Genomic DNA, 27,004 nt, shown 5'->3' with positions numbered 1-27,004 from the left:
CTAGCAGCCTTCAGATGAAGATGTAGAACTCTCAACTCCTCCTACGCCATGCCTGCCTGGATGCTGCCATGCTCCCGCCTTCATGATAATGGACTGAACCTCTGAACCTGTAAGCCAGCCCCAATTAAATGTCCTTATAAGATTTGCCTTAGCCAGGCAGTGGTGGCTCACACCTTTAATCCCAGCACTCGGGAGGCAGAGGCAGGCAGATTTCTGAGTTCGAGGCCAGCTCTTCAGACACCATCTTTGGGTGAGTAGTTTGTGTGGCCAGGAAAGCCCCGGGATCTCCCTGTCTCTGCCTCCCCAGTCCTAGGACGGCGTGTGCCAGCAACTAGGTTCTTGGTTATTTGCTTGTTTGTTTTAATGTAGAGACACAAAACAAGTCCTCACGTCACCACTCGGGGTGGGAAAACGTAAGATGTGGGCCTCAGTGAGGAACAGCATAGGCCAAGGCCAAGGGGCGAGGGGAGACTCTGACTTAGCTAAGCAGTGATTGTCTGGGAGCATGGAGAGGTCCCCTGGGGGAGATTCTGACAGCACAGATCTGTAGCCAAAGGCTTCCTTTCTGCTCCTACAGTGGCTCTTGATGAGAGAGACAGTCCTTGCTTGTCCAACCATTTGTTGGTTGTTCATTATGGAAAATGGGTGCATACCACCTCCTCAGGGTGGACCAGAGGTTAAATACCTTTTGCTGGAAGGAATGTCCAGGAAGGGAAATTTATTAATTAAACCCTTAGGGCCCATCTAGATACCTCATTAGCATGGAGACCTCTGTTCTCATCTAGGTGACCATTGGTCACGTTCTTTTGTTTGTTTGTTTTTTTGTTTTTGAGACAGGGTTTCTCTGTGTAGCTCTGGCTGTCCTGGAACTCACTTTGTAGACCAGGCTGGCCTCGAACTCAGAAATCTACCTTCTCTCTGCCTCTGCCTCCCGAGTGCTGGGATTAAAGGCAAGCGCCACCATACCCGGCCATTGGTCATGTTCTTTTTTTTTTTTTTTTTTTTTTTAAGATTTATTTATTTATTATATGTAACTACACTGTAGCTGTCTTCATACATTCCAGAAGCGGGTGCCAGATCTCGTTGCGGATGGTTGTGAGCCACCATGTGGTTGCTGGGATTTGAACTCTGGACCTTCGGAAGAGCAGTCGGGTGCTCTTACCCACTGAGCCATCTCACCAGCCCATTGGTCATGTTCTTATGTGGGGAGTGTGGTCCCGTGTTCCAGGCCAGGAATCTGGTAGGGATCAGAGAAGCGCCTACCATCCTCAGATGGGTGCTGGGGTCTCTGTACCCAGTCAACTATACCAAGTTTCCTGGTATGGTCCACTGCTCCACACCCCATGCAGATGAAGCATCCCTAACATCTCAGACCAAGCCAATAGAAAGCATCTGCCTCTAGATCCTAACCCACTTCAAAATATATCGAGGGACCCGTCCACAAGGAATAAAGTGCATGCGTCACCAAAGACCGTCGGAGAGTGTCTGTCTTAGAGAGCGGTACCACCTTGGGGAAGAGAATTCTCTCCCGAGGATTTCATCACTGGAAACTGCTCGAGCCTACCGCACAGTAGGTGCCCTTCTGGCAATGGCATAACTTGCCTTAGGAAACACCTGCTCTAGACAGTCAAGCTGGAGACTGAGGTAGGAGGATCATACACTACAGGCTGACCTAGGGGGTAAGCACTGCAGACTTCCACTTCACAGCTTCAACATGGCTGCCTCACAACAGGCGTCAGTCAGGCTGCATGCCGGATCATGGGCGGTTCTGAGGCATCAGGGTCCTACAGTTATGCCCATTCCTTGGGAAACCCAGAAGAGCTCAAGAATTGAGAAATCTGCTGCAATTTGCAAAAGAGTCCTTTTATTTTGAGTACACACACACACACACACACACACACACACACACACGCACGCACGCACAGAGCATAGGTTCTGAGTGCAACCCCCTCTGGTGTTTTAGCACTTATATACAGAGCAGTTAGAATTCTTTGAATGCCCAGGGTGGAAGGGAGGGAAGGCAGGCTGGGTAAGTCATAACTCAGGCACGATACCATTTGGTAGGGCGGAATTGGGAGGTGGGGGGGGGGCAATCCAAAAGATTGTCTTTTGGGGGGCTACCAGAAACTAGTTTTATGGCCAGCCATAACTGTCTGTGACCTCTGATTACCTCTTTTCTATGATTTAAGCATGGGACCCTAATCTCCTGTCTTCAGGGATAGGCACCAGCTGTATGCACCTGGTTATCTGGGAGAGTGCTGGCTTCCACGCCACCAAGGCTGAGTTTTGTCATTTGCCTTACTCAGGCTGACACCCACGGCTCCTTGAGTCCTCTCAGAGCGGCCAGGGAGGTAGAAAGAACCCCCGAGTTTGCTGCAAGGGGAAGGGGGAGCAGAGCTTCTGGGGTGCAATGCAGAGGCAAGCTGCCTGTGCAGCTCACTACATGCTTCAGAAAGGCTGGTCGCCATCAGCCACAGAGAGCCACTGGCAGCATGCCTGTACCCTAAGCCATCATCCATGTGTCCCTTTTCCTGGTCCTGTGGACTGGGTGGCCTATTCTGAGGCCTGGTGGGCAGATTCCTGGGGCTTCCTGTTCAGAATACAGACTGGCTACCAGGGGTACACACATAGGATCCCAACACTTGCGGGGCAGAAGCAGGAAGATTGTGGCTTCCAGGCCAGCATGGGCTACATGGTGAGTTCAGAAAACTACTGATTCCATTTTACATCCTGACCTGCCCAAGGCTGGCAAACTGTGTCCTTGCTGAATGGCTGTACACGGAGCCCAGTTCCTTTTTGGCCATCCTGCAGCCTGTGGAACTACTCTTTGCCAGTCTATGTACTAGGATCTGTGTAGTAGGGGAACAAGGGAGGCTGCTGGGAGGCAGGATGCATTGGGTGGCTGCCCTGGAGTCGGTGGCAGTCAACTGGACCAACAGGACAGAAGACAGTGCAGGGAGCCAAGGTCAGGGCCACTGAGGACGCGGAAAGTGACTGCAGCAGGCTCCAGCAGTTTCCATCGGTGAGCAATCTATTACTGTTTACCCAGCCCCTCACTGGGGATTCTAGGCAGGGGCTCTACCACTGAGCCACGCCCCCAGCCCCTCACTGGGGGATTCTAGGCAGGGGCTCTACCACTGAGCCACGCCCCCAGCCCCTCACTGGGGGATTCTAGGCAGGGGCTCTACCACTGAGCCACGCCCCCAGCCCCTCCCTGGGGGATTCTAGGCAGGGGCTCTACCACTGAGCCACGCCCCCAGCCCCTCACTGGGGGATTCTAGGCAGGGGCTCTACCACTGAGCCATGACCCCAGCCCCTCACTGGGGGATTCTAGGCAGGGGCTCTACCACTGAGCCACGCCCCCAGCCCCTCACTGGGGGATTCTAGGCAGGGACTCTACCACTGACTACCACTGGACTCTACCATTCTACCCAGCCTCATCATACTCTGTGTAAGAGGATGCAGGGGCAGCAGCGATGGTAGTCTGAAAGCCTGTTATTCACTCTGATGGGCCCTAGGCTCAGTGAATCAATAGGGAAGCAAGCTGCCTCACACAGGGCCTTTTCAGGGCTTGTATAGACTTTCTAGACAGTTTCTAAGTCTCAGCTACTTTTGAGAGAGGTCAGAAAGAACAGAGCCATTGGTGTTGGGGAGACGGCTCTGTAGTGAAGAGCATTGGCTAACCTAGAGGGACCAGGTTTCATTCCAAGCACCCACAAGGAGGGTCACAACTGTCTGTAACTCCAGGTTCAGGGATCCAGTGCCCTCTTGTGGGCTCTATGGGTATTGCATACATGGTGTACCAACATGTATCCAGCAAACCACATAACTAAAAGATAATAATTTCCAAAATAAAAATAAAACAGAGACTGGGGAGTGTAGCCAGTCTTCAGCTACTTTGTGGGTTCTTCTTTCTTCCACCCTTTCAACCCCTTAACATTATATAAGAGAGGAAAAAGGATAGAGAAAAGACATCCCTGAACAAAGTCAGGGGTCTGAAAGGGGGCCATGTTCCCCTACTTTCTGATGATTGGGGTGTCAAGATCCTTGGGGCAAGTTTGATCTTTGCCATTAGGATATCTAACTTCTACTACTTCTCCCTCCTCCTCCAAGACTTATTTATTTACTGTGTATAGTGTTCTGACACACCAGAAGAGGGCACCAGATCCCGTTACAGATGGTTGTGAGCCACCATGTGGTTGCTGGGAACTGAACTCAGGACCTCTGGAAGAGCAGTCAGTGTTCTTAACCCTGAGCCATCTCTTCAGCCCGCTAATTTCTTGTTTCTTCTTTGCACACAACTACTTAACACAGCATGACAGCCACCCCTCTTGCATACATACTCCAGCCACCCTAGCATACATACTCTCTGAAAAGTCCCCAGAATCCCAAGTGTCACACAATCACAGTAACTACCGACCACTGGCTAAGTCACATCCCTGCTAGGGCACAAGGTAAATCATAGTCAGCTGCTGTGGACAGTCTGGAGCAGCCCCATATCCTATATCTGGGATTAAAACCAAAACAGATTCTTTTGTGTTTTCTTAGGAAACCAAAATTCCAAAGTTGTCACTACAGTTTTGCTCAGTCAGCAGGTGCTGGCCAGCATGCAGGAACGCCTGAGCCCGCAGAGCTGGGTTGGGGGCAGGTGTGATTCCAGGGCTGGAGATGAACACACAGGTGGGTTCCTGTGCTCGGTGCCAGCCAGCCCAGCCTGCCTGGAGAGTTGCAGGCAAACTAGAGACCCTGTCACACACAATGCATGGCGCCCGAACAACGACAGCTGAGGGGCTAGTGACATGGCTCCGCCTGGAAAGGTCTTTGCTGCCTAGGCTAATGGAGTCCAATCCCCAGAACCACCACGAGGAAGACAGAAACTGGACTCCCTCCGATGGTTCACTGACCTCACGGATACCACATGCATGCGGCTGCAGCTACCCCCCCCCCCCCATGCATGCACAGAGCAAGTGCACTGCAGCCATGTAAGTCTCCAATCTGCACACAGAAACACTCCCGAAACTTGGTATCACAAACCCTGAGGCTATGACCCTTTCCTGGAGGTACAGGGCTGTCATGCAGGCCAGCCACACAACTCTACCTTCCACCTTGGCCTGCACGGTCTTCTGTCCTCCATACGCAGAGCTGTGCCTGCTTCCATAACTAAATAACTAAGTCAATGTAATTTTAAAAACCAAGTTTAACTAAGTTTAATCCTTGGGTCCTGACTGGTAAAATCTTGAGGCCAGCCTGTACTACAAATGGGGAGCTTATCTCAAAAAAAAAAAAAAAAAAAAAAAAGGAAAGAGTTGGGCTCCGTGGATTGGTGCGTATCTTTAATCCCGGCACTTACTCAGCGGCAGAGGTAGAGATCTTTATGAGTTAGGGACAGCCTGGTCTATAAAGCGAGTTCCAAGACAGCCAAGGCTACACAGTGAGACCCTGTTTTAAAACAAAACAAAATAAGTACAACTACCTCACACAGGGATGGGAAAAAGAGAGATTCATTTCACATGAGACCAAGGGTTTTCTTTTATTATGAATTTTATCAAAGGGGGTGATGTACGTGTGGAGATCAGGGGACACTCCTCTCACCATGTGGATGGCAGAGACTGAACGTCAGGCTTGGTGGCAGCGCCTTTAGCTACTGAGCCATCTTACTCGTCCCAAGTACTGAAGTTCTAAAAGACTCAATCCCTCCACATATGATACTCAGTGAGCTGAGGGATGGCCGCAGCCCAGGCCCAGCAGAACCAGCTCCGGGCAGGGCATACGATGCTCATGACGTCAAGGGTCAGATGGCTCCTCATAAAACGTCACCAGTACGCTGTCACCTCAGCGATTGGGAGGCTGAGGCAGGAGGATGGAGAGTTCCAGGCCGGTCTAGCCCATGTGAGGCCTTGTCTCAAAAACCCCCAACAGGCTAGGGGGGGTAGCTCAGCTGGCAGAACGCTTGCTGCCATCCCGGCACAGACAAAAGCTGCATATGATAGTGCATGCTGGAAATCCCAGCATTCAAGAGGTAGAGGCAGGAGAATCAGGAGTTCAAAGTCATCCTTGGCTGGACACAGAGTCTGAGGCCAGTCTAGGCCGGAGACCCTGTCCCAAAAAAGAGAAACAAAACAAAACAATCAAGCCAGAGCTTGGGAAGAGGAGGTAGAAAAGTCAAGAGTCCAAGGTCATCCTTAGCTACATAATTAATTGGAGGCTAGCCTGGGCTACATGAGACCTTGTCTCAAAAAACCCCCACGAATCTACTGTTGTGGGGAGACCTCAGTGTTAGCCCCTCCGACGGTTGTGCTGGAGCCAAGCTTTCGGCCAGGCCAGTGATAGCTCCTGGGCCCTGGGAGGCATCATACCGGTTTCCCCTGGAACGAGAGTGCAGCCTGCAGCAGTTCTTGGCCCAGTTCTTGCTGCTTCCCTCCAGGCAGGAACTCACTGGATAGCTCCCTGAAGGTGGCGCACACACGGCGGGCCTTGATGTGTCTGCGGTGGATGGCGTGTGTCCACTGGTGCCGCGAGGCCCCTCTAAGCACCAACAGGGAGCGGCGGGGTACTGAGATGGCCACCTCCACCTCTTGGCAGGGGACAGACTTGCTAGGAGCCACAATGCTGTCCTCAAAAGCATCAGGTCTGACGGAGGGGGCTGAGCAGAGAAGCAGGCTGCCAGGGGCCTCTGGAGACATGGACACCACTGTAGCTGACAGGAGGTTGAGGCTCACCAACCGCTCGCCCCACAGCCAGGCGTCATCCAGGTGGGGGTCGATGGCGGAGCCCCGCTCAGGGCTGTAGTCCAGATTGCACTGTTCCACAGGCTGGAAGTCCTCCAGCCCCGGGTAAAGGCCCATTCTCTGGACTACCTTCTGGCTAAAGCCAGGGAGACCCTGGAAGCCCGCCATCTTCAGCTTCTGCTTCCGAAAATTAACTTTAGGGCCATAGTCCTGCAGTGGAGACAGGAAGGAGAAGTGGCCCAGCTTAAGCCATGCCAACCACAAACTGGGCATGGCTGGTGTGCACATGAAATCCCAGGACCCAGAAAGCCAAGGTAGGAGGACTGTTCCATCTGTTCAGAGGTCAGGGGCAGAGTGGGTGGCTGGGGCTGTCCCGGCACAGGACAAAGCTTGAAGGGACCTCCAACTGGCTGATGTCACCAGAACTCTAACCCAGCACTATGGTGCCAGGAGCAAAGGGTGAGGAGCACCTTTGAAGCTACTAAGGCACTGACTACATTGTGGTAAGGGAGAGATAACGAGGAAGGGGAGAGATAGGAGGTGAGACATACAGGTGAGGGGTGAGAGTCGCAATGGAAACGGGTGATGCCCAGCAGCCTCTAGCAGCACACAGGATAGAAATCCAACCTAGAATTTGGCATCCCCTCACCAACGAGACAGCCGCAGAGACATCCGCAAAGAGACGCAGCAGCCACCCTTGATGAGGAAGTCCACACCCACTGTGACCAAAGATCCCTAGGGTGTGGCTACAGGAGGTAGCCAGGGGCCACTGCCAAAGGGACCGTCCCTTGGCTCAGCTCAGGCCACCGTACCTGCTTCCTCCTCCCGGACTGTGAGAGCTTCCAGGGGTCGCAGTCCATCAGACGCACCATCTCAGCTTCTTCCTCTGGGGTCACAAAGTCCTGTATCAGTGTCACTCCTGGGAAGGGGAATGCCCAACCCTCCAAGTCAGAGCCCTCGGCCCCCAAGGCCCAGCCTGTGTCCGGGCAGTAGAGGAAACAGCATTTTTTCTGTAAAAGACAGAGATAGGGCAGAGTGGGTGAGCTGCTGATGTGCTTACCCTGCAAGAAGCACAGAGACCTGAGCTCCAGCCCCTAAAACCCAAATGTAATAAGCTGGGTGTGGTCATGGATGCCTGTATCCTAGAGCTGGGGAGGGAGGCAAAGGTCAGACCAAGGGCAAGCTAGCTTGGCCTCTTAGAAAACTCCAGGCCAGTGAGACTCTCTCAAAACACCAAGGTGGGCACCTGGGTTATCCTCTGCCCTCCACCTGTACACACATACACCCGTACACACATACACCCCAAACAGAAGCGCCCTGGAACCAGCAAAGACCCACAATAGCCACATGTGCCCGGGACCCACCAGGAGCCTCTGGGATTCCGATGCTCTTCTTGGAACTAAAGCAACTTGGAGAGGAGCCTGGAGTCGCAGCAGGGGTGATGCAGACTGAACCTGGCCTCAGGCCTCAGGCATGGGATTCTCATTCTCTCGTTTGTGTTTTTCTTCTCTGAGGACCTGGCCTGAGGCTGGGGGATGTGGGCACTATTCCTTTGGCACTGTGAGTATCACCGACCCCTCAGGAGCAAAAAGATAAAGGACAGGAGCCTGCATCAGGAGTCTGAGAAGCAGGGCTAACCGTAAGGCTGTGGTCTGGGTGGCCAGGGGCTGGCCAATGCTTATGGGAAGCCACAGATGTGTGTCTTCCTCAGCCCTGCTCCTGCCTCCTCTGAGACTAAGAGGTGCAGTAGTAGAAATGCCATCTTAGGGCTGGAGAGAAGGCTCGCCGAATAAGGGCACTGGCCGCTCTTCCAGACGACCGGGAGAGCTCACGACTGTCCATAACTTCAGTTCCAGGAGATCCAACACCCTCACACATGCAGGTAAAACACCAATGTACATAAAATGTAGGGGCATCATAAATCTGCGGCTGTAGCTCAGATGGCATAGGCCTGCCCAGCATGCATGAAGCCGTGGGTTCCTTCCCCAGCACTGCAAAAAACCCTGTGTGGCAGCAGAGGTCTATAATCCTGGTCTTCAGGAGGTAGGGCAGGACCATTAAGAGTTCATGGTCTGGGGGCTGGAGAGATGGCTCAGTGGTTAAGAGCACCGACTGCTCTTCCGAAGGTCCGAAGTTCAAATCCCAGCAACCACATGGTGGCCCACAACCATCCGTAATGAGACCTGATGCCTTCTTCTGGTGCATCTGAAGACAGCTACAGTGTACTTAGATATAATAATAAATAAATCTTTAAAAAAAAAGAAAAAGAGTTCATGGTCATCTTTCACTATATAGTGAATAAGGCCAGCCTGGGCTACATGAGATCCCTGGAATCCAGGCCTTAGCATGTTAGGCAAGCACTCTACCACAGAGGCCCATCCCAAGCCCCTCACTAGGGCAGTTCTTTCTATGTTTGTATCTGTGCATGGCAATGCACATGTGCCCTCCAAGGCCAGAAGAGGGCGCCAGCGACTTGGGTGTTGGGAGGCAAACCTGCAAGAGCAGTCAGTATTCTTTTTTTTTTTTTTTTTTTTTTTTTGGTTTTTCGAGACAGGTTTTTTCTGTGTATCCCTGGCTGTCCTGGAACTCACTCTGTAGACCAGGCTGGCCTCGAACTCAGAAATCTGCCTGCCTCTGCCTCACAAGTGCTGGGATTAAAGGCGGGCGCCACCACCGCCCAGCACAGTTAGTGTTCTTAACTGCAGAGCCATCTCTCCAGCCCCACACTGGGCGGTGCTAGGCAGGTGCTCTATCTCCAGACCAGGCCTCCAGCTAGAGACCGGCTTCCTTCTTTTAGCAGCACGTCTTCAAGGTGAATCCCTATGGAACTTGCGTGAGATTTTCCTTCCTGTCTAAGGTTTATATCTACTGCATGGATATCCGAGATTTTTAAAAATCTCTTATTAGTTTATGGTTTGCCTCTTTCTTTCCTTTGTTCTGTCGAGACAGGCTTTTATTCAGCTTAGTCTGGTTTGAAACTTGATATGTAGCTCTCTTTGACCTCCCTCAAGCCAGCACCAACACTGCCCACTCTTCAGTTCACCAGTTGATATAATAAACACTTGGGTGTTTGGTCACTCTGAATGCTGCTATGATCCAGACATGGTGACATATGCCTGCAATCTTAGCTTATGGAGGGGGCACCGTGGGGCCTCTAACTAAAGAAAATAACTAAAACTAAAAACTTTGCTCAGGCCCCTTTGATCTCTTAAGTGTCACCTCAGCCACCCACAGCCCCTATCTCAGGCCTCTACTCAAGCATTCCCCTGGCTATGCATCCCAGCAACTTGCTACAGCACTGCCAGGGCCATACAAATGCTCTGAGATTATTTTTCATTCATTCATTCATTCATTCATCCATTGCCCATTTTGATGGAAGGTATTAGCTGTGGTCAACAGAGAGCTAAAAGGGAAACATTTTAACATTCTTCCTGGCCTACCTGACTCCTGATCCTATTAGTATCTTGTAAGACAGATTTGTTTTTGTTTTTCAAGATGGGCTTTCCTGGAACTCCCTATGTAGATCAGGCTAGCCTGGGACTCACAGAGATCCGCCTGCCTCTGCATCCCGAGTGCTAAGTCTAATGGCATGCATCACCACTGCCCGGCTGTAAAGCTGATTCATACAGGTTTGTTTTCAAAAAAAAAAATTTCCCCCAAATCAAAGCCTGTTTTGGAGACAGGTTTCTCTGTAGTGTAGTCCTGGCTGTCCTGGAACTCACTCTGTAGACCAGGCTGGCCTCAAACTCGGAATTCCACCTGCCTCTTGTCTCCCGAGTGCTGGGATTAAAGGCATGCGCCACCACTGCCCGGCTGCCTGTGCTGTCTTAAGTCGCTCATTCCCTGACTAATACAGGCGGCCTAGTGTTCAGCACTCCCTACCATTTCCATTCAGTCTCCCTTGTGCTCACAACCAGACCCCAGGTATTCAGTCCAAGTTATTTACCACTGCCCCCCACCCCCCACCCCCCAAAGTCACAGAGATGATGTGTGACAGCCGCTTCCCTACTGCCAAGGTAACTCCTAAAACCTGCTGGGCGGCTGAGGTCCGCTCTCCAGCCTCTCTGCTTTTCAAATGCAGAGATCTCGGCGTGCGCCAACATTTCCCCGCCCTTCCATTAATCAGCCGATGGCACTTGGGAAACGTCCACCTTTTGGGTTTTGTGAATATTGAAGATATAAGCGCTCCAAACAACTCCCCTACCGCGAGGCTTTGGTCCTTGGCTGTTTTACAGGCAAGCTGGGCCTTAGTTTCCCATTAAGATGAATAGATTTTCTGGCTATGGCTCTTTTCCTAGTCCGTACCTGAAGGCAGATCTGCCAGGGCGGGTCCCTGTGGCGTTGTCTCTCGCAGATAAGACAGGTCCGGATGCCCTTACAGCCGCACTCCTGCAAATGAGAAACTTCAGCCGCCGCCGCCATAGCGTCCTCCGAGCAGTTAAGAGCGCAGGCGCGAGGCGCAGGGGCTGCTGGGAGTTGTAGTCATCGCAGAAGCAGGAGGTGGGGCGTAAGGCTGGCGTTCTGCTTCCTTCCGGTCGCAACGGACTCGCAAAGGGTTTGTTGTGCGCCACCTCCTGGGCTCCCCGGCAGCGGGCCTTAGCGACCGGACTTCGTGGATGCGCTGGTTCGGTTGAGCCCTCGGCCACCCATGGCTCCTCTCACGCCGCAGCTGCTCCTGCAACGTGGGCGACCCAAGACGGATAAGCTGGGGAAGATTCAGAGTTTGAAGTAAGAGCATGTGGGGTTGAAGCGGATCCGGGGCGTGGGGTTCTTCCCCGCCAGGGTGGTTTGATGGGCGGAATGCAAGACTCAGACCCCTCCGTCTCCTCCTCCTGCCCCGGTTATTCTGTTATCCGGGATTCGAGCCTCAGTCGAATCTCGCGCCAAACGGAGATGTGGGAGATTGGTAGCCAACCCCCAGTGTCGGGTAAACCTGGAGCGAACGCCCTTAGCCTTGCGCGGAGTGGAAAGACTGATGAGATATTAAGGGATGTTGAGGGATCCTGTGTAGCACGGAACGGGCTAGCAGGAACTAGTAAAAACAAGAAGGAACTTGGAAGTCTTAGGCTCTAAAGTCATTTTTGGTTTGTTTGTTTGCTTGTTTGTTTTTGAGACAGGGTTTCTCTGTGTAGCCCTGGCTGCCCTGGAACTCACTCTGTAGACCAGGCTGGCTTCGAACTCAGAAATCCGTCTGCCTCTGCCTCCCAAGTGCTGGGATTAAAGGCGTGTGCCACTGCGGCCCAACAACAAGGTACCCTTTAAGGGAGGGAAGACGGGCCACAGAAATGATCTGCAGATAAAGGTACCTGTCTGTCATCAGGCTGAGTTCAATCCCTTGGGCCCAGACAATGGAGCAAAGCCGCTCCCTAAAATCCTGACCTCCTTAATCACGCTTTGATTGTGCCCATTCCTGTCCACACACCACACACAGATACATAGACACTCTGTAACACAGAGAGACGTAAGTTAGCAAGTGAGAAGGCTAGAACTGTTGGCATAGCTCAGTTGCTACATTGCTTACTAGACATGCACAGAGCCTGAGTATCCCTAGGGTTCCATCCCTATCAACACCTGAACAGCCCCCAAGGGGTGGCACATGCCTGTCATCCCAGCACGTGGGTAGGGGCAGGAGCGTTAAGTTCAAGGCTTTCCTGGACTACGCAATGAGTTGTGTAGGATGGGATCTCTTGAGTTTTGCAGCCAACCTAGTCTACATAGTTCAGGCTAGCCCAGTCTAAAGCAAACTTCATGCTTGCACAAGAACTTTGTTGGTGGAAACCCCTCTGGGGCAGACGGGGTGATTAGATGGGAGGGTCCGGCCCGCCCCCTCAGCTCTCTTGATCTCTGCCCTCACCCCAGTCTGTCAGGGCTGCAGCTGCTCTCAGAACACTTGGATCCCAATCTCCTGGGGCGTCTGAAGAAGCTGAGGGAACTTGACCTCTCAAACAACTTGCTGGAGACGCTGCCTGCTAATCTGGGCCTGTCCCATCTGCGCATCCTTCGCTGTACCAACAACCAGCTCGGGGATGTCACTGCCTTGCACCAGTTTCCGGAACTTGAGGAGCTCAATCTGGAAGGCAACCCCTTCCTGACGGTGAGAGGGACCAGGACTCTGTGGGGCAGACTCAGGCTCCATTCCCCCCCAGCCCTCCTCCCCCCGTTTCCATTTTGTTTTGAGACCGGGTCCGATGTAGCACAGGCTGGTTTCAAATTAACTGTGGGTCCGCAAATAGCCTTAAACTTCTGCTCCTCCTGCCTCTGACCTCCTGAGTTCTGACCATGTTCCACAAAGCCCAGTTATGCGGTGCTGGGGCTCAAACTCTGGGCTTTGTGCTTGCTAAGCACGCAGTCTGCCCCCTGAGCTACATATCCACTCCGTTTGGGTTTTTGTTGCTTTGCTTGTTTGAGGCAAAGAGTCTTGCTCTGAAACCCAGACCAACATTGAACTTGAAGCGTCCCTACCGTACACTCCCCGAACGTTGAGATTCCAGGCATGTGTCCTTACTCCTTCCTGGCTTTCTGTTATCTCTTCTTCCGTTAGGTCAGTGACAACCTCAAAGTCTCCTTTCTCCTGCCCAAGCTTCGTAAGGTGAATGGCAAGGACACGGCCTCCACCAGCTCACAGGTGGAGAATCTAGATCGGGAGCTGACGGACCGGGTAAGGGTGATGGCGTCGGGGTGGGGTCCTTGGTCATAGCAGTTGGGTACTGAGGGGACAGAAGTGGAGTTTTGGAGCTGTGTAACCGAGATTCTTGCCCAGACAGCCTCAGGTCTGAGGTGGTGAGTCTGTTTTTTTTTATTCCTTTCTTCCTGTGTTTGGAGACCCTGTCTCCAAGGTATGCAGCGAGCACAGCAGGACACCAGCGAAGCTAGACGCACAGTGAGCTGGTTTTTGACACATGGTCTTTCTTGCTTATATAGCCCAGGTGGCCTAGCACTCTTCTGCCTCAGCCTCCCACGTGTTGGGATCGCCACCATGCTCAGTTGAACCAGACTGATTTCAAGTCTAGATACTAGATATTGAGTAGTTTCTAGAAGGTGGTATAGTCAGTCTACTGTGTGGTCCGGAGGAGTTAGGGTGGAGGTGCTGTGTGTAGACTGGAGACCCAGGCTGGGCGGGGACAGTTCTGGTTTTTTTATCGCAGGTCACAGCTCACTGGCAGAAGTTCATAGCCACTGTGAGCCCTGAGGAGGAAACTGACAAGGTGCGGGCTGATTTCATGAAGTCTGCCGTCAGGGATGTGTGTTACGGCCCTGAATCGCTCATGGAGTTCACGCAGTGGCGGGTACGTCATGGAGGCTGGGGTTGGGGGCATCATGACGGGGGTTTGGTTTTCCTGACTCTCAGTTGTTCTGGAGAAGTTCCTGGTTGTGAAGGGTTGGGGCACTGTGGGGGGTTGGCTGGGTCATTTCCTATGGAGAGGTACAAGCTCCCCGTGAGCAGGTATTTGGGGAGGGGGAGGGAGGGACACCCGAGACTGTTCTCCGCCAGCTGATGGCCTGGCCTCACCCAGGTGCGGATGATCGCAGAGGAACTGGTGGCCTCAGGTGGGGCCCAGGTGCAAGATGCTAAGGTCCCCGAGGAGCATCCCCAGGCTGCGGGTGCCTCCAAGTTCAGGGTGAGCAGTTCCATCCACGTGGCTGGGAGGGCCCTGGGTCTTTCTGCACTAGAACACAGACGGCCCTCTGCATAAACTCAGGTGATGCCCAAGTAGAACAGTCAGCCTTCCCTTGCCATGACCGCATACATGAGGTAATTGATTTACAAGGAAGAAAGGTTGGTTTGGGTTTACCGTTTCACTCCATAGTTCCTTGGTTCTAAGGTTGTACATATTGTGTCTCTTATGGGGATGGGCTGTGAATCTTGTGGCCATCAAGAACCAAAGAGAGAAAGGGGAACCAGTGTCCCAGTGCCCCCTTCAAGGGATGCCTGAGTCTCTTCACCTTCACTGTACTCCAGAGTAGCCCCATAGTCTGCTATCCCAGCCTTTTAACCTTTAGGCTCTCAGAGAACATTTTAAGTGCCCAGCCCTAACACGGAGCAAGGTCCCCCTGTGGCCCAGTTCTTGCTTTCTGTGCCTTTGAGAGGGTGTATAGTTAGGTGTGTAGTCAGGGGAGGGACCTTGGGGCATGGTCACATGGTTAAAGTCCCCTTCCTTCCACAGGCCAGAGAGGTGGCTTCAAAACGGCCAGGTAAAGACCCAGTCACCCTCCCTCCCAGCAAGCGGGTGCGTGCTCTCCCACCAGCTCAGGCTGAGGGCAGTCCTATGGGTGCTGATGGAGGGCAGGTAAGCTCCCCACAAGGCAGGGGGAGCAGGCCAGAGGGAGCAGGCCAGGGGGCAACCGTGACCACCTGTGCCCCCACAGGCTGCCCTACACCTGGAACCCCTGCACTTCCTGCAGTGTCATAGCAGAAACAACAGCCCAAAAGACCTGGAGACCCAGCTGTGGGCCTGCGCCTTTGAGCCGGCCCGCGAGGAGGGTACGTGCTGGGCCAACGGGCAGTGGGAGGTTTGGGTCACAGGGTGGTGCTCAGCAGAAGATGAGAGATGGAAAGATACCTGGGAAACTCCATGAGATTGATTGATCTCAAGATAGAAAGAGCTGGAGAGATGGCTCCCTGGTTAAGAGTGCTGTTCTGTAGAGGACTGAAGTTTGGTTGCTAGTGTTTCCCATGGGCAGTTCACAACTGCCAGGAACGCCAGCTCCAGGGGATTTGATGCCCTCTTCAGCCTCTGTGGGTATCTGCACTCATGCACACACCCTGACATGACACAGGCACAGAACCACTGTTTTAGTTTTTTTTAAAGGTAGAAAGGAGGCTGTGGATGTAGTATAGTGGTAGAAACCTCACCTGTCATGTGTGAGGCCCTGAATTCTATTCCCTGTGCCACACAAAAATAAATAAATAAAATAAAATAAAAATAAAAATAATTGTGAGGTGAGGAGGCCAGTAGGGAGGAGCTTTATAAAGAAGATATTTATGTGGCTGATCCCATAAAACAGGACACTCGAGAGCCCCGTCCCAGACCGTGGCCACATGTGGTGGAGAGGCTGTTTGCGTGATAGACTGCCAGACAGGCCTCGTACTCCATAAGTACAAGGTACCAGGCGAGGTGAGTGCCAGGGTCCCCTTCCTGAAGACTGCCAGGTTTGGGGACAGGAGCCCTGAGGCTGTTTCCTGTGACTTTTAACTATTTTGGTGGGGATAGGACCCAGAGTCTCAGGTCCTCCAGCTCTTCATGGGTGGGGTGTGTAGGGGATGTTCCAGGCAGGAAGCGCTCAGTCCCTATGGCCCTCCTGGGAGCTTCTCTGTGTTCCAGACCAGCCCTCCAGGCAGGCTGCCTCCTGTTCCCTGCTCATGGCTGTTTTCTTCCTTCCATCCGCAGGAGTTCTTCTCAGTGGCCTGGACAGCCCTCACGGTGGTCACCCAGGCAGGCCACAAGAAGCGCTGGAACATGCTGGCAGCTGCAGGCCTCCGAGGCATGGTCCGGCTGCTGCATGTTCGTGCAGGCTTCTGCTGCAGCGTCATCCGGGCCCATAAGAAGGCCATTGCCACCCTCTGCTTCAGCCCCAGCCATGAGACTCACCTCTTCAGTAAGATGCTCACCTCTGGACTTTCCCAGCAGCCTTAGGAACTCTTCTGAGGTGGCGGGGCTCAGCATACTGGGCCCAGGTAGCATTACTCAGAAGTGAGGTAGCTTCTTGGCCATTCAGGATCTCCGTTCCAGCTTTATTTCTAGCATGCTATGTGGCCTTGAAGTTTCCTAGCAACTTGGGCTCCTCTGTGTCTCTGCCTGACACCAGGGGATTTAACCCTGCCCCTTGGGTATGGTGAGCTCAACAGAGGAGACAGATGTGCTGCAAAGACGGCTATGAAGCCGTGCACACTAGGTTCAGGCAGGACTGTGGGGATTGTGGGCCTAGGACTTCTTCTCCTAGCCACAGGCTGCCCTTTCTGCCTCTGATGAGCTGGTTGAGTGACCACAGTCGCAGGAGGAGATGGCCTTTTCTCAGGGCTCCTTCTCTCCTCTACCCCAGCTGCTTCCTACGACAAACGGATCATCCTCTGGGACATTGGGGTGCCCAACCAGGATTACAAGTTCCAGGCTCGGTGAGGCCGTGGACTGGGCTGGAGCGGGGAGGGCTGCTGGGGGTGGGGCAGCTGCTGCGGGGGACGTTCATGGCCCTTGACTCATGGTTTTCCTTACACATTGACAGCCAGCTCCTCACGCTCAACTGTGGTTCTGTCCCCTTGCGCCTCTGTCCTGTTGCCACCTGCCCAGACGACTTCCTACTGGCTGGCTGTGAGGGTGGCTGCTACTGCTGGGACGTGAGGCTAGATCAGCCCCAGAAGCAAAGGTAAGGATGCTGGGCTGGACCCAGCTCCATGGGCTGCCTAGAAGCTGTGATCAGGGGCGTTCTCGTCACCACCCTGCAGCCAATCACTTGAGCGAGCCCTAGTCCTGTCCTTCAGTGTGTGACCCTCCTGCCATGGCTGTGACGGAGGGGCAGGTAGCGTATACCCCAGGGCTCAGTGAGAGTAGTGAAGAGAGGCTGTACCCAGAGAAGAAGCATTGCTGATATAGTTTAGTGGCTCGTCTGTCCATGTGGTTTTGGTTTTGTTGTTTGACCTGAGAGAGAGAGAGAGAGAGAGAGAGAGAGAGAGAGAATGAATGTGTGTGTGTGTGTGTGTGTTGGGGGGGTTCACATGTGGAGGTTGAGGGTTTCCTGGAGTTGGTTCTCTTTCCACCTTTACGTGAATTCTGAGGTCAGATTCAGGGCACCATGCTGGCACAGCGACCTTGCCAGTTTTTTTTTTTTTTTTTTAAATTGACCATGGAGACTGGTGCTGACTGGGTGGTGCTTCTTTTTTTTTTTTTTTTTAAGATTTATTTATTTATTATATGTAAGTACACTGTAGCTGTCTTCAGACACTCCAGAAGAGGGCGCCAGATCTTGTTACGGATGGTTGTGAGCCAACATGTGGTTGCTGGGATTTGAACTCTGGACCTTCGGAAGAGCAGTCGGGTGCTCTTACCCACTGAGCCATCTCACCAGCCCCGACCTTGCCAGTTTTAAGTGTTGCAGCTGGGAAGGGAAAGGCTTCCCCTACAGAAGTTCTGCTCTGGCTCCTGCGACAGTTTGCTCAATGCAAGTGGACCAACTGTGCTCCTGCTGGGGATGCTTCCTCAGCAAACGTGTCACTAACAGTTGTGCTCTGCATGGGCGGTTTCCCCAGCAAAATCTCTGCTCAAGGGAAAGTGTTACCGCTCTGCTAGTGCTAGGGAAATCTGGGGGCAGTGCCTGGCCCTGGATCTGCTAGGTCGGGGGTCTGGCCTCTTTCCTGATTTGAAGGTTTTCAAAGTTTACAAAAGGAAAATAAGTATAGAGCAGGGAAAGGCCTGAATAGTCAACATTCCCCGTTTTTATTTACTATTGATAAATAGTCAGGGTGGGATTGGGGCTTCGTTAGACCACATCCTGCTAGCCAGGGGCATCGAGGGCCTTGGGAAGAGTTTGGTCTTCACATCAGGGCTAATCCTGTGTTGCAGGTCTCTGGCTCAGTAGCTTGAGCTACTGTAGTAGCAACTGATGCAAAGTCTTACCATTCTTACTTCTTAGAGTTGTATTTATTTATTTATGTATATGAGTGCACTGTGCTGTCTTCAGACACCAGAAGAGGGCATCGGATCCCATGGGACCTCTGGAAGAGCAGTCGCTCTTAACCACTGAGTTATCTCTCCAGCCTGAAAATTTTGATTAGAAATTTTTTGTTGTTGAAGAAATCTAGGCAAGAAGTTTATGAGGTTGGATGTGATTAGTAGGATTTAGAAAAGAGGGGGAAAAGAGGTTAAGAAGGGTAGCATCCAATTCCACCCTGGGCTATCTATGAACCATTGGCCAGAGGCATCGAGACGTTTCTTATGTGTTTGGATATCCATCTCGAGTTGTCAGTACTTGACTCGTTGACATAGAAACAAGATTCCTCCCTGAGGAAGAGACAAGGACCAGCTCTCTCTGCTGTTAGTAAATCTAATCTTCACTGACTTTGTAACATTATGGTAGCCAGTGAGTCTGTTTGGCCCTGGCGGATAAGGATGTTCTGAGCCACCAGCTGGGGATCCTGGATGAACTGAGAGGAAAATCTATGATAAATAGCTGGGAGGTAGTCACCCCTCGACTCCAGTGGTGATGCCAGCAATTATGTGCAAGAAAGGGGATGCCTTGGACCGCTCGGTTACCATGGCATCACGCTGCAAACCCCCGAGGGATTGTCCAGGGTTCTTGAACCGGTACCACCGACCTGTATGAAGTTTTTGGGAAAGTTTGATTAAGAATGGTTTTGAGAGTGTGACCTCTGTTAGGGAAGGGGGGCACTTTTGTGCCTTGAGGGCTTACAGAGGGAATCCACAGCAGGGAACGCTTGAGTCGATGTGAATAACCAAGCTCCCTTCACACAGCTGTTGTCTGTCCTTGGTGGTGGGGAAAGAGGCACTGAAAGCATCCTCTGGCCTACAACCCTGGATGTCAAGCCCCTGGTGACCCTATGATCCCATCCATCCCTGTGACTTCCCTTTAAGACACAGCTAAAGCTCTCTGGGCCAAAACCCAAGCCCCAAGCAGGACCATGCATGGGTAAGGCTAGAATCTTCTGCAGGGTTTGTGAGGCGAACTTCATCTTCTCTGAGGACTCCAACGTGTCAGGACAAAGAGTCGATGGGCTGGCATTTGTGAATGAAGACGTGGTGGGTGAGTGAGCCCAGCTGGGACACCCTGGGCAGGCTGGGAATGAGGAGGCTGTATTGACAGCTGGCTTGGGCACGCAGCCAGCCTGGACTCTCTCTCCTCTCCCTGCAGCCTCCAAAGGTAGTGGACAGGGCACCATCTACCTGTGGAGCTGGAGCCAGACATGGGCAGGCCGGGGCAGACAGTCTGTGTTGCCCGTAGTCATCCTAGTCCGGCTGCAATGGTCACCCACCAACCTGGCCTACTTTTCACTCAGCACCTGTCCCGGTGAGCCTGCCCACTCTTTTATACTCCCTTTCTGCCCCTGCCCCTCCCCAACCCCCATCTTAGTCTCCCACTTGTCCTGGCAGGCAAAAACCTCGTGCTGTGTGGGGACGAGGAAGGCAGTGTGTGGATCTACGATGTTGAACACCTCCTGAAGCAGCCTCCACAGGCAACAACTCTGCAGCCCCCAACACAGGTACTGTTGGCACCCTGCAGATCCTGGTATCCCTTAGGGCTGCTGTTGGGTAAGCAGGAGCCTAGCGCCACCTTCTTCCCTCCTCAGATCCTGAAGTGGCCCCAGCCAACAGCATTGGGCCAACCAGTGACCAAGACCATGATAAACACAGTCGTGGCCAATGCAGCCTTCACCTACCTCACTGCCCTGACAGACTCCAACATCGTGTCCATCTGGAAGAGATGCTAATCTGCCTGCACAAGGCAGTGTGTCAGGACATGGCTTGTTAGCTTGGGCCAATGGGAGAGGGGTTTGTACCAGTGAGTATTTTTTATTAAATTCTCTATTGTGGAGTGGAGGCCAGTGGGACATGAGTGTAATCACACAGACTCCACTGGGGTTTCTACCTTGGTTAACTCAGGCAGGCCCAGCAGCCTGTGGTTCAGGTCTGAGTGACAGTCCACACACTGCACAGCCCCGTCTTCTGCCCTGCTTTTATTAGGAAAACAACAGTCTATGTACAGAATGGGGCAGAGCCCCGTGCCCAGCTAGAGAGCTGAGAGTGGCTCTCACCATTGTGGTGAACTGAAGGGCCCTGAGGAAGTATGTGCCAGCCTTCCAGTCACTAAGCAACGCTTCTTTCAGCTGCTACTCAATTCCTTCTTGCTTGTCCTTGATGGCCACCTGAGGGGGACAAAGGCAGTGACTACACTGGAATGACTCCAGCATATTGGATCGTGCAGCACCAAGACACTGGGGCTGCAGTCCTTGTAAATGCAACACTCCAGAGGACACAGCAGGGGGTGGACCAGTCTCCAAAGGCTCCAGGTACCTCAGCAGGCTTCCCCCACCCTGCCCTGTGGCATCTGCTTGCTGAGGGCTGGGGATGGAGCCAACTGGGACATGCCCGCCCAGTGGGGTGAAACCTCAAAGGAGGCTTACCTTACAGGGAGGCCCCAGACCAAGAACTGTCCTACCCTGGGAAGAATGGCTGGACAAGAGCCTGGAGTCTCTGGGGCCTTACGAACCAGAGTAGCCAGTGGCAAAGGTGGTTTTGTGCTCGGTAAACACTGCACCCCCAGGCTGCACCCGACCCAGCCCCTCACTGGGGATTCTAAGTGTGTGGGGCAGCTCTACTACTAAATCATACAACATAAGTCAACAGCCGCCCCTCACCCGGAATCGCTCCTCCAGAAGGGAGAGCTCGCTGATGAGGTCTGTGATGGCATTGGTGAAAGCCTCCTGGGGACTGTAGTCTGGGGTGGTCTGCACACGAATGATGATCTTGTGCTCCAAGGGGTGAGGGACTTTGTAGCCAGCAAACAGCACCTGCGGGTCCTTCAACAGCTGGCTGAGAAACACAGAGTTCACAGTGAGGGAGGTCAAACCTGGCAGGCTTGCTAACCAAAGTAGCCCCTACCCACAGTTGTGAATAAGTACATGTGGTGCAGGCCTTCATCTTGGCTCCTCGGAGGACTGTAAGTTCAAGACCAGCCTAGGCAGCTAAAAAAAACAGCTAGGGGGTGGGGGGTCGGGGTGGAGAGATGATGACTCAGCAGTTAAGAGCACTGACTGCTCTTCCAAAGGTCCTGAGTTCAATTCCCAGCAACTACATGGTGGCTCACACCCATCTGTAATGGCATCCAATGCCCTCTTCTGGTGTGTCTAAAGACAGCTACAGTGTACTCACATACATAAAAATAAATCTTTAGAGGAAAAAAACAGCTGGGGATATAGCTCAGTGGTGGAGTACTTGCCTAACATTCATGAGGCACTAGAGTGGGGAAAAATCAAGTTAGAGGGACCCAAGACCATATCTATAAGGGTGAAGGCCCCTGGCATCTTTGATGTGGTGATGGCATCTTTCACCACAGAAACTGAGACCCCATGACAGTGGCTGCAGGCCGCTCCTAAGCTAAAACATACATGGCCCCATCCCTAGGTACAGTAAGCAGGTACAACTGGCCCTGCCAAACATATCTGAAGAGTTGTAGAATTAGGGGCTGGAGATGGCTCAGCAGTTAAGAGCAGTTAAGTGGTAGCCTGGCTACACTTCCAAGACCCACATAGTGGCTCGCATCTAACCTCAGTCCCAGGGGATCCAGCACTCTCTTAAGGCATCTTAGGACCCATATGGTACTCAGCCATACATGCGGGAGAAGCACCCATACACGAGTTCAGACTGGACTGGAGAAATGGCAGTCACGGAGCACCTATTGCTCTTATAGACAGTAGCTCACAACAACTGCCTGTAACTGGTGGCAGGGCTCCGACACCCTCTTCTGGCTGGTCAGACACATAATATAGACTGCAGCTTTTTAAGCTGCAGGTTGAGCTAGAGAAATGGCTTAGTTAGTTCCTAGCACCCACGTGGCAGCTAACAACCCTCTGACTCTGGAGGATCCTAGCGCCTTCTGACCTTCATGGGTAACAGGCACACATGAAAGGTCATATGGAGGCAAACCTTCATTAAAAAGATTTTTTCCTTTTTTTTTTTTTTTTTTATTTATTGCTCTTGCAGAGGACCCAAGTTCAATCTTCAGCACCCATGGCCCATAGGAGCCATTCCTGTTCCAGGGAATTCAAAACTTTTAGAGGGCAATCACACTCAAGGGAAAAAAACAAAAACAAAATAAGCCTTAAAAACTTGGAGGCTAGCCAGGCAAGCACACGCCTTTAATCCCAGCACTCAGGGCAGAGGCAGGCAGATCTCTGACCAGTGTCCAGCCTGGTCTACACAGTGAGTTCCAGGACAGCCAGGGCTACACAGAGAAACCCTGTCTCAGAAAAAAGTTGGAAGCTAAAGAAGAGTTGCGGGTATCACAAATCCCTCAAATGCAGACGCTGCTGCTGGCCTTTTAGTTTCTATTTTTGAGACAGAGTATTGGCTGTGTTGGCTGTGTTGGAGCTCACTATGTAGGCGAGGCTGGACTCAGAGATCTGCCTGTCTCTGCCTCCCGAGAGCTGAAATTAAGGCTGTGTGTCACAGTACACTGCCTCTTTTTTTTTTTTAATTGGGTATTTCATTTACATTTCCAATGCTATCCCAAAAGTCCCCCACACACTCCTCCACCCTCCCACTCCCACTTCTTGGCCCTGTCGTTCCCCTGTACTGAGGCATATAAAGTTTGCATGACCAATGGGCCTCTCTTTCCACTGATGGCCGACTAGGCCATTTTCTGATTCATATGCAGCTAGAGACAAGTACACTGCCTCTTAATGCTCATTAAAGTCCTGCTTTGCTAGAACTCCCTGACTTGATGTGAACCAAAAGACCCAGAGGCAATTGCTGGGGCTCCCTGCACAGTCATATTACATAAATAGGCCAGCCAACAGGCAGCTGGGATTCCAGCAGAGGCAAGGAGGATCAGGGGGCCATAATCAGGTCCTCTCACACAGTGAGTCTGAGGCCCGCCTACACTACACGAGGCCCCAGCACAGAAACAGCCTTCTGTGAACAGACCTGTCAGACCAGGTTGGAGAAAGTATCTGAACTGACTTACTGTAGCACAGAGGAGAGAATGGACTGTCAGAGGACGTGTGCTCAGCCTACAGAGCCCTGCTGATACTGACAGAGGACCCGGCCTTGCGGAAGAAGACTTACGATTTAATGATGTTCCCCAGAGTGTGGTCTTCTTTGTTGATGGTGAACAAGCAGGCGTTGGGAACCTTAGTGTCCTTGTTAATGGTGATTCTGGAAAGAGACGAGCCAAGAGCTCAAGCCCACATCCAGCCTTGGGTGTGATACTGGCCCTCAGCCAGCCATGTGCCCTGGGGGGTCACAATGTCCCCATCTGTGGTCAAATATTCTTGAAACTGCAGTTGGGCTGTTCCCACTACCTCAGAAACTAAGCTACCTGGCCCTTCCCCACTGATGAACAGTTCTCTAAACTAGCTTTTGACTACATTCTTACTTAAAGGACATGAGCCAACTAGTTGTGGTAACATACGCCTTTGATCCCAGCATCTAGAAGGCAGAGGCAGGTAGATCTTTGAGTTTGAGGCCAGCCTGAGCCACACGGAAAACGGGGGAGAGACCAGGAGACACTTAACCCCTAAGGCCCCTCACAATCAAGGCAGGCCCAGGTCTATCATTCTGCAAGCCCCACTATCTATCCCCAGTGGCTACTGGAGTTGCACCTTGGGTTTTGAGCGTGCTAAGCAAAGCCCTCAACCACTGGGCTACAGGTCTAGCCCTGGGAGGCCTTTTTCAGTCTACTCACCAGTAAAGGACTCTGAGAGCTCTGGCATGGCTCAGTGGCCAACCATTAGCCTCCCATGTACAAGTCTCTGGGTCTCAACTCCACCACTCCCACCGTCCAAACAATAAACAAGGTAGGCCTGCCTGGTGGTTCAGACCAGTAATCCCAGCAACTTGGGAGGCTGAGGCAGGAGGATAGAGAAACACCTAAGTCACCACCCTGGCCTTTCTCTTTGCTTAAGGTAGAGTCTCCTTTGCCAACTGGACACACCACGCCTGTCTCCACTTCCCATGCCCCTGGAGAAACACTGGAAGCAGAACTCAGCAGTTTCTTCTGAGGGTCTACACACAAGTCCTTGGCATGACAACCAATAAATGTTAACAAGGAACCGCCTCTACCCTGTGATGGCCTCCTATTTATATACCAGGGAGCATGGACTTAGCAGTCTTTGGTTTTGTTTGGTTTTTTTTGTTTTGTTTTGTTTTTGAGACCACATTTCTCCATACTTGATCTGTAGACCAGGCTGGCCTTGATCTCCCTGCCTCTGCCTCCCAAGTGCTGGGATTAAAGGTGGATTAAAATCCACCGCCCAGTTAAGGATTGCTCCTTTTTTCAAACTTTTTTCAAACTCGGTACACAAATATTTTCTTACTTTGTCCACACCTGTCTGAGATAAGAGGACAACCTATAATTGTCAGGTCTCTCCTTGTACCATAGTGGTCCCAGGGACTGAACTCAAGTCATCAGGCTTGCCTGCCGGTGCCTGCACTCCAGCCATGTTGCCAGCCCAGAACATGGATATTTTGGACCCGACTGTCCTTTTCTGGGAGCCTGTCTACTGCACCAAGGGTTGTTATCAGTATCCCTTGCTGCTATCCACCCGCTGCCAATACCAACGCGCCTGGGACAACCAGAACCATTTCCAGATGGCCAAATGCTCTTGCTCATGGGACAACAACCGGGCTCTCAGTTGAGAATATGCCCCCAAGGAAGGCTGAAGTAGCTATCAAATGTCAATCACAAAACCCTGCATAGAAGCCTCTTAGGAATGAGAAGTGTCAGCTACAGGTCTGCAGTGTACACTGTACCAGCAAACTCGGAGGATCTCCTTGAAGAACTTCATTATTTATTGACTGACTGATTCATTTCATCCCTGAGATACAGGGATGAAATGAGCCCCATGCATGCTAGGTAAGCAATCTACCACTGGGGTATACCTCTGAGAGGCCAAACCTACTCCATCTTGGGACTCGCCACCTCCATCTTAAAAAAAAAAAAAAAAAAAGCCAGGCGTGGTGACACATGCCTTTAATCCCAGTACTCGGGAGGCAGAGGCAGGCGGATTTCTGGGTTTGAGGCCAGCCTGGTCTACAAAGTGAGTTCCAAGACAGCCAGGGCTATACAGAGAAACCCTGTCTTGAACACCCCCCCCCCAAAAAAAAAAAGCCTGAGAACTTGACCTACAGCAGAACCCAAGCTGCACCCAAGTACCAGGAAGGACCTCATGGCTTGTCCCTTGGCCCATACCCCAGAGTTACTCCCTAGCAACAGTTAATCAAAGATTAGTCTGGTTGCTTCAGATCTACTTTCAGATAGTTTGTGATTGTTCATGGTCTCCCTTCAAAGCACCACCTGTCAGCTTACAACAGACATTCAGTTAGATACCTGCCAAGCTCCACACCCCGTCACTCCCACTTCCTAGAAAACCTTGTCCTGGGTTCAAGGCTGCTCTGCCTTCTCTTCCTGTCCTGTTGTGTCAGGGTTGGGTTGGAGGAGAGCCCAAGCCCGAGCTTGTGATAAAGAGACCCTAATGCTATTACATCGGAAACGGCTCCTTAATGATCTTTTGGGGTTCACGAACGATTCCTAGCACAACACCTCCATACCTTTTCCCACTGAGATAGAGACTAAGCTGACCTCCAAGAAGGGGCACACACACGGGAGAACGGTTACACAAGAGAGAAGGGTTCGCAGCAAACTTTGAGTCATCAAAAGAGTGTATCCGGCTACCATTAAGACAATTACATAAAGCCAGAGCCGGTGGCTCAGGCCGTTAATCCCAGGTAGAGGCAGGTGGATCGCTGAGTTTGAGGCTAGTCTGGTCTGCAAAGCTCGTTCCAAGACAGCCAAGGAGGCTACACAGAGAAACCCTACCTCCAAAAGACAATTAGATGCTTAATCTCTAAGCCTGTACTCACTCGAGTGCAAAGTACTTCCCCCTGCTCTCTGAATGCACACAGACCCAACTTGCGTCTGTCTTACTTTCTTAGCGCTCTCTTCCTCTGAACCCTCCTGCTTAAGCCCATATTAAAGTATCTTTAATTAAAAACCACCAATCCTGCTTCCCTAAACCGAAGAGTCCTGAAATTCTTTTTAGCGTGGAGCCACGTACCCGGGTTTGGGCTAAGTTCGGGATCCCTGAAAATCTAGGGGAAACCCTCAGGTTGCTGAGGAGTGTAAGATAGCTGTGTCTCTGTCCCTTCACAGCTGTCATCATGAACCAAGTTTCTGGAGCAAGTCACTCCATGTCCCAGAGCCTCCGATTTCCCACTGCAAAATGCATGCACGCGCCAGTGCTTCGCGCCGCTGCCTGAAGCTGGGCAGACTCGCATTGAGCAGCACGGAAGACTCAAAGCAAAGCCCGCCTCCCGCCTCGGTTTCCCCAAGCAGGAGCAGTGCGGCGCTCCAGTGGAGCTGACGGCCGGCAGGCTCCTATGCAACCGTCCCCGCCTCCGCCGGCCTCCACTTACTTCTTCTCGCCCTCGAAGAGCAAGAACGACTCGAAGGCCGGAGGGGCGTTCATCCTAGCGCCGCGCTCTCGCTCCCCGACACCAACCCGCAGTCTCCTTCCGCCAACAGAGCCCCGAAGCGCGACCACTTCCGGG

General features: G+C 52.2%; 3 protein-coding genes across 4 annotated transcripts; 1 reads left to right on the top strand and 2 right to left on the bottom strand.

Annotated features, from left to right (window-relative positions):
* Positions 1–5,512: 5,512 nt before the first annotated feature.
* Alkbh4 (alkB homolog 4, lysine demethylase) lies at positions 5,513–11,177 on the bottom strand. Of its 2 annotated transcripts, XM_085837300.1 has the most exons (4): positions 11,034–11,138; positions 8,093–8,976; positions 7,541–7,738; positions 5,513–6,938 (listed from the first exon to the last, which is right to left on the bottom strand). In XM_085837300.1, the coding sequence occupies exons 3-4, from the start codon at positions 7,598–7,600 to the stop codon at positions 6,351–6,353; spliced, it is 648 nt and encodes a 215-aa protein (XP_085693426.1). In that variant the 5' UTR covers positions 7,601–7,738; positions 8,093–8,976; positions 11,034–11,138; the 3' UTR covers positions 5,513–6,350. The 2 variants fall into 2 exon arrangements, with proteins under 2 accessions (XP_085693426.1, XP_021018686.2); XM_021163027.2 differs by lacking the exon at positions 8,093–8,976 and having other exon boundaries at positions 11,034–11,177.
* Positions 11,178–11,242: 65 nt separating this feature from the next.
* On the top strand, positions 11,243–20,275 carry Lrwd1 (leucine rich repeats and WD repeat domain containing 1). Its single transcript, XM_085837299.1, has 15 exons — positions 11,243–11,456; positions 12,588–12,822; positions 13,270–13,386; positions 13,874–14,014; positions 14,243–14,347; positions 14,894–15,016; positions 15,096–15,210; positions 15,735–15,844; positions 16,118–16,325; positions 16,770–16,842; positions 16,950–17,090; positions 19,390–19,481; positions 19,590–19,745; positions 19,829–19,938; positions 20,026–20,275. Exons 1-15 carry the CDS (start codon positions 11,377–11,379, stop codon positions 20,164–20,166), a joined length of 1,947 nt encoding a protein of 648 aa, XP_085693425.1. The 5' UTR covers positions 11,243–11,376; the 3' UTR covers positions 20,167–20,275.
* A 118-nt stretch (positions 20,276–20,393) lies between these two features.
* Polr2j (RNA polymerase II subunit J) lies at positions 20,394–27,004 on the bottom strand. The gene is made up of 4 exons (XM_021163028.1): positions 26,870–27,004; positions 23,522–23,611; positions 21,094–21,268; positions 20,394–20,601 (listed from the first exon to the last, which is right to left on the bottom strand). Exons 1-4 carry the CDS (start codon positions 26,920–26,922, stop codon positions 20,566–20,568), a joined length of 354 nt encoding a protein of 117 aa, XP_021018687.1. The 5' UTR covers positions 26,923–27,004; the 3' UTR covers positions 20,394–20,565.

Source organism: Mus caroli, unplaced genomic scaffold, assembly GCF_978045245.1.
Source record: "Mus caroli unplaced genomic scaffold, Mus_caroli_1 scaffold_4, whole genome shotgun sequence".
In the NCBI taxonomy this organism is placed as follows: Eukaryota; Metazoa; Chordata; class Mammalia; order Rodentia; family Muridae; genus Mus; species Mus caroli.
The sequence above is the reverse complement of the archived record's forward strand: the minus strand, read 5'-3'. Positions and strand labels throughout refer to the sequence as shown.

Coding starts and splice junctions, on each gene's coding strand:
- Alkbh4 (XM_021163027.2), bottom strand. CDS start 11,150: ATGGCGGCGGCGGCTGAAGTTTCTCATTTGCAGGAGTGCGGCTGTAAG. Junction 7,739..11,033: donor CCTGGCAGATCTGCCTTCAG/GTACGGACTAGG, acceptor TGTCTTTTACAG/AAAAAATGCTGTTTCCTCTA. Junction 6,939..7,540: donor AGTCCGGGAGGAGGAAGCAG/GTACGGTGGCCT, acceptor TCTCCACTGCAG/GACTATGGCCCTAAAGTTAA.
- Lrwd1 (XM_085837299.1), top strand. CDS start 11,377: ATGGCTCCTCTCACGCCGCAGCTGCTCCTGCAACGTGGGCGACCCAAG. Junction 14,348..14,893: donor CGGGTGCCTCCAAGTTCAGG/GTGAGCAGTTCC, acceptor TTCCTTCCACAG/GCCAGAGAGGTGGCTTCAAA. Junction 17,091..19,389: donor GATCAGCCCCAGAAGCAAAG/GTAAGGATGCTG, acceptor AATCTTCTGCAG/GGTTTGTGAGGCGAACTTCA.
- Polr2j (XM_021163028.1), bottom strand. CDS start 26,922: ATGAACGCCCCTCCGGCCTTCGAGTCGTTCTTGCTCTTCGAGGGCGAG. Junction 21,269..23,521: donor CTGGGGAACATCATTAAATC/GTAAGTCTTCTT, acceptor TGTGTTTCTCAG/CCAGCTGTTGAAGGACCCGC. Junction 20,602..21,093: donor TTCTGGAGGAGCGATTCCGG/GTGAGGGGCGGC, acceptor TGTCCCCCTCAG/GTGGCCATCAAGGACAAGCA.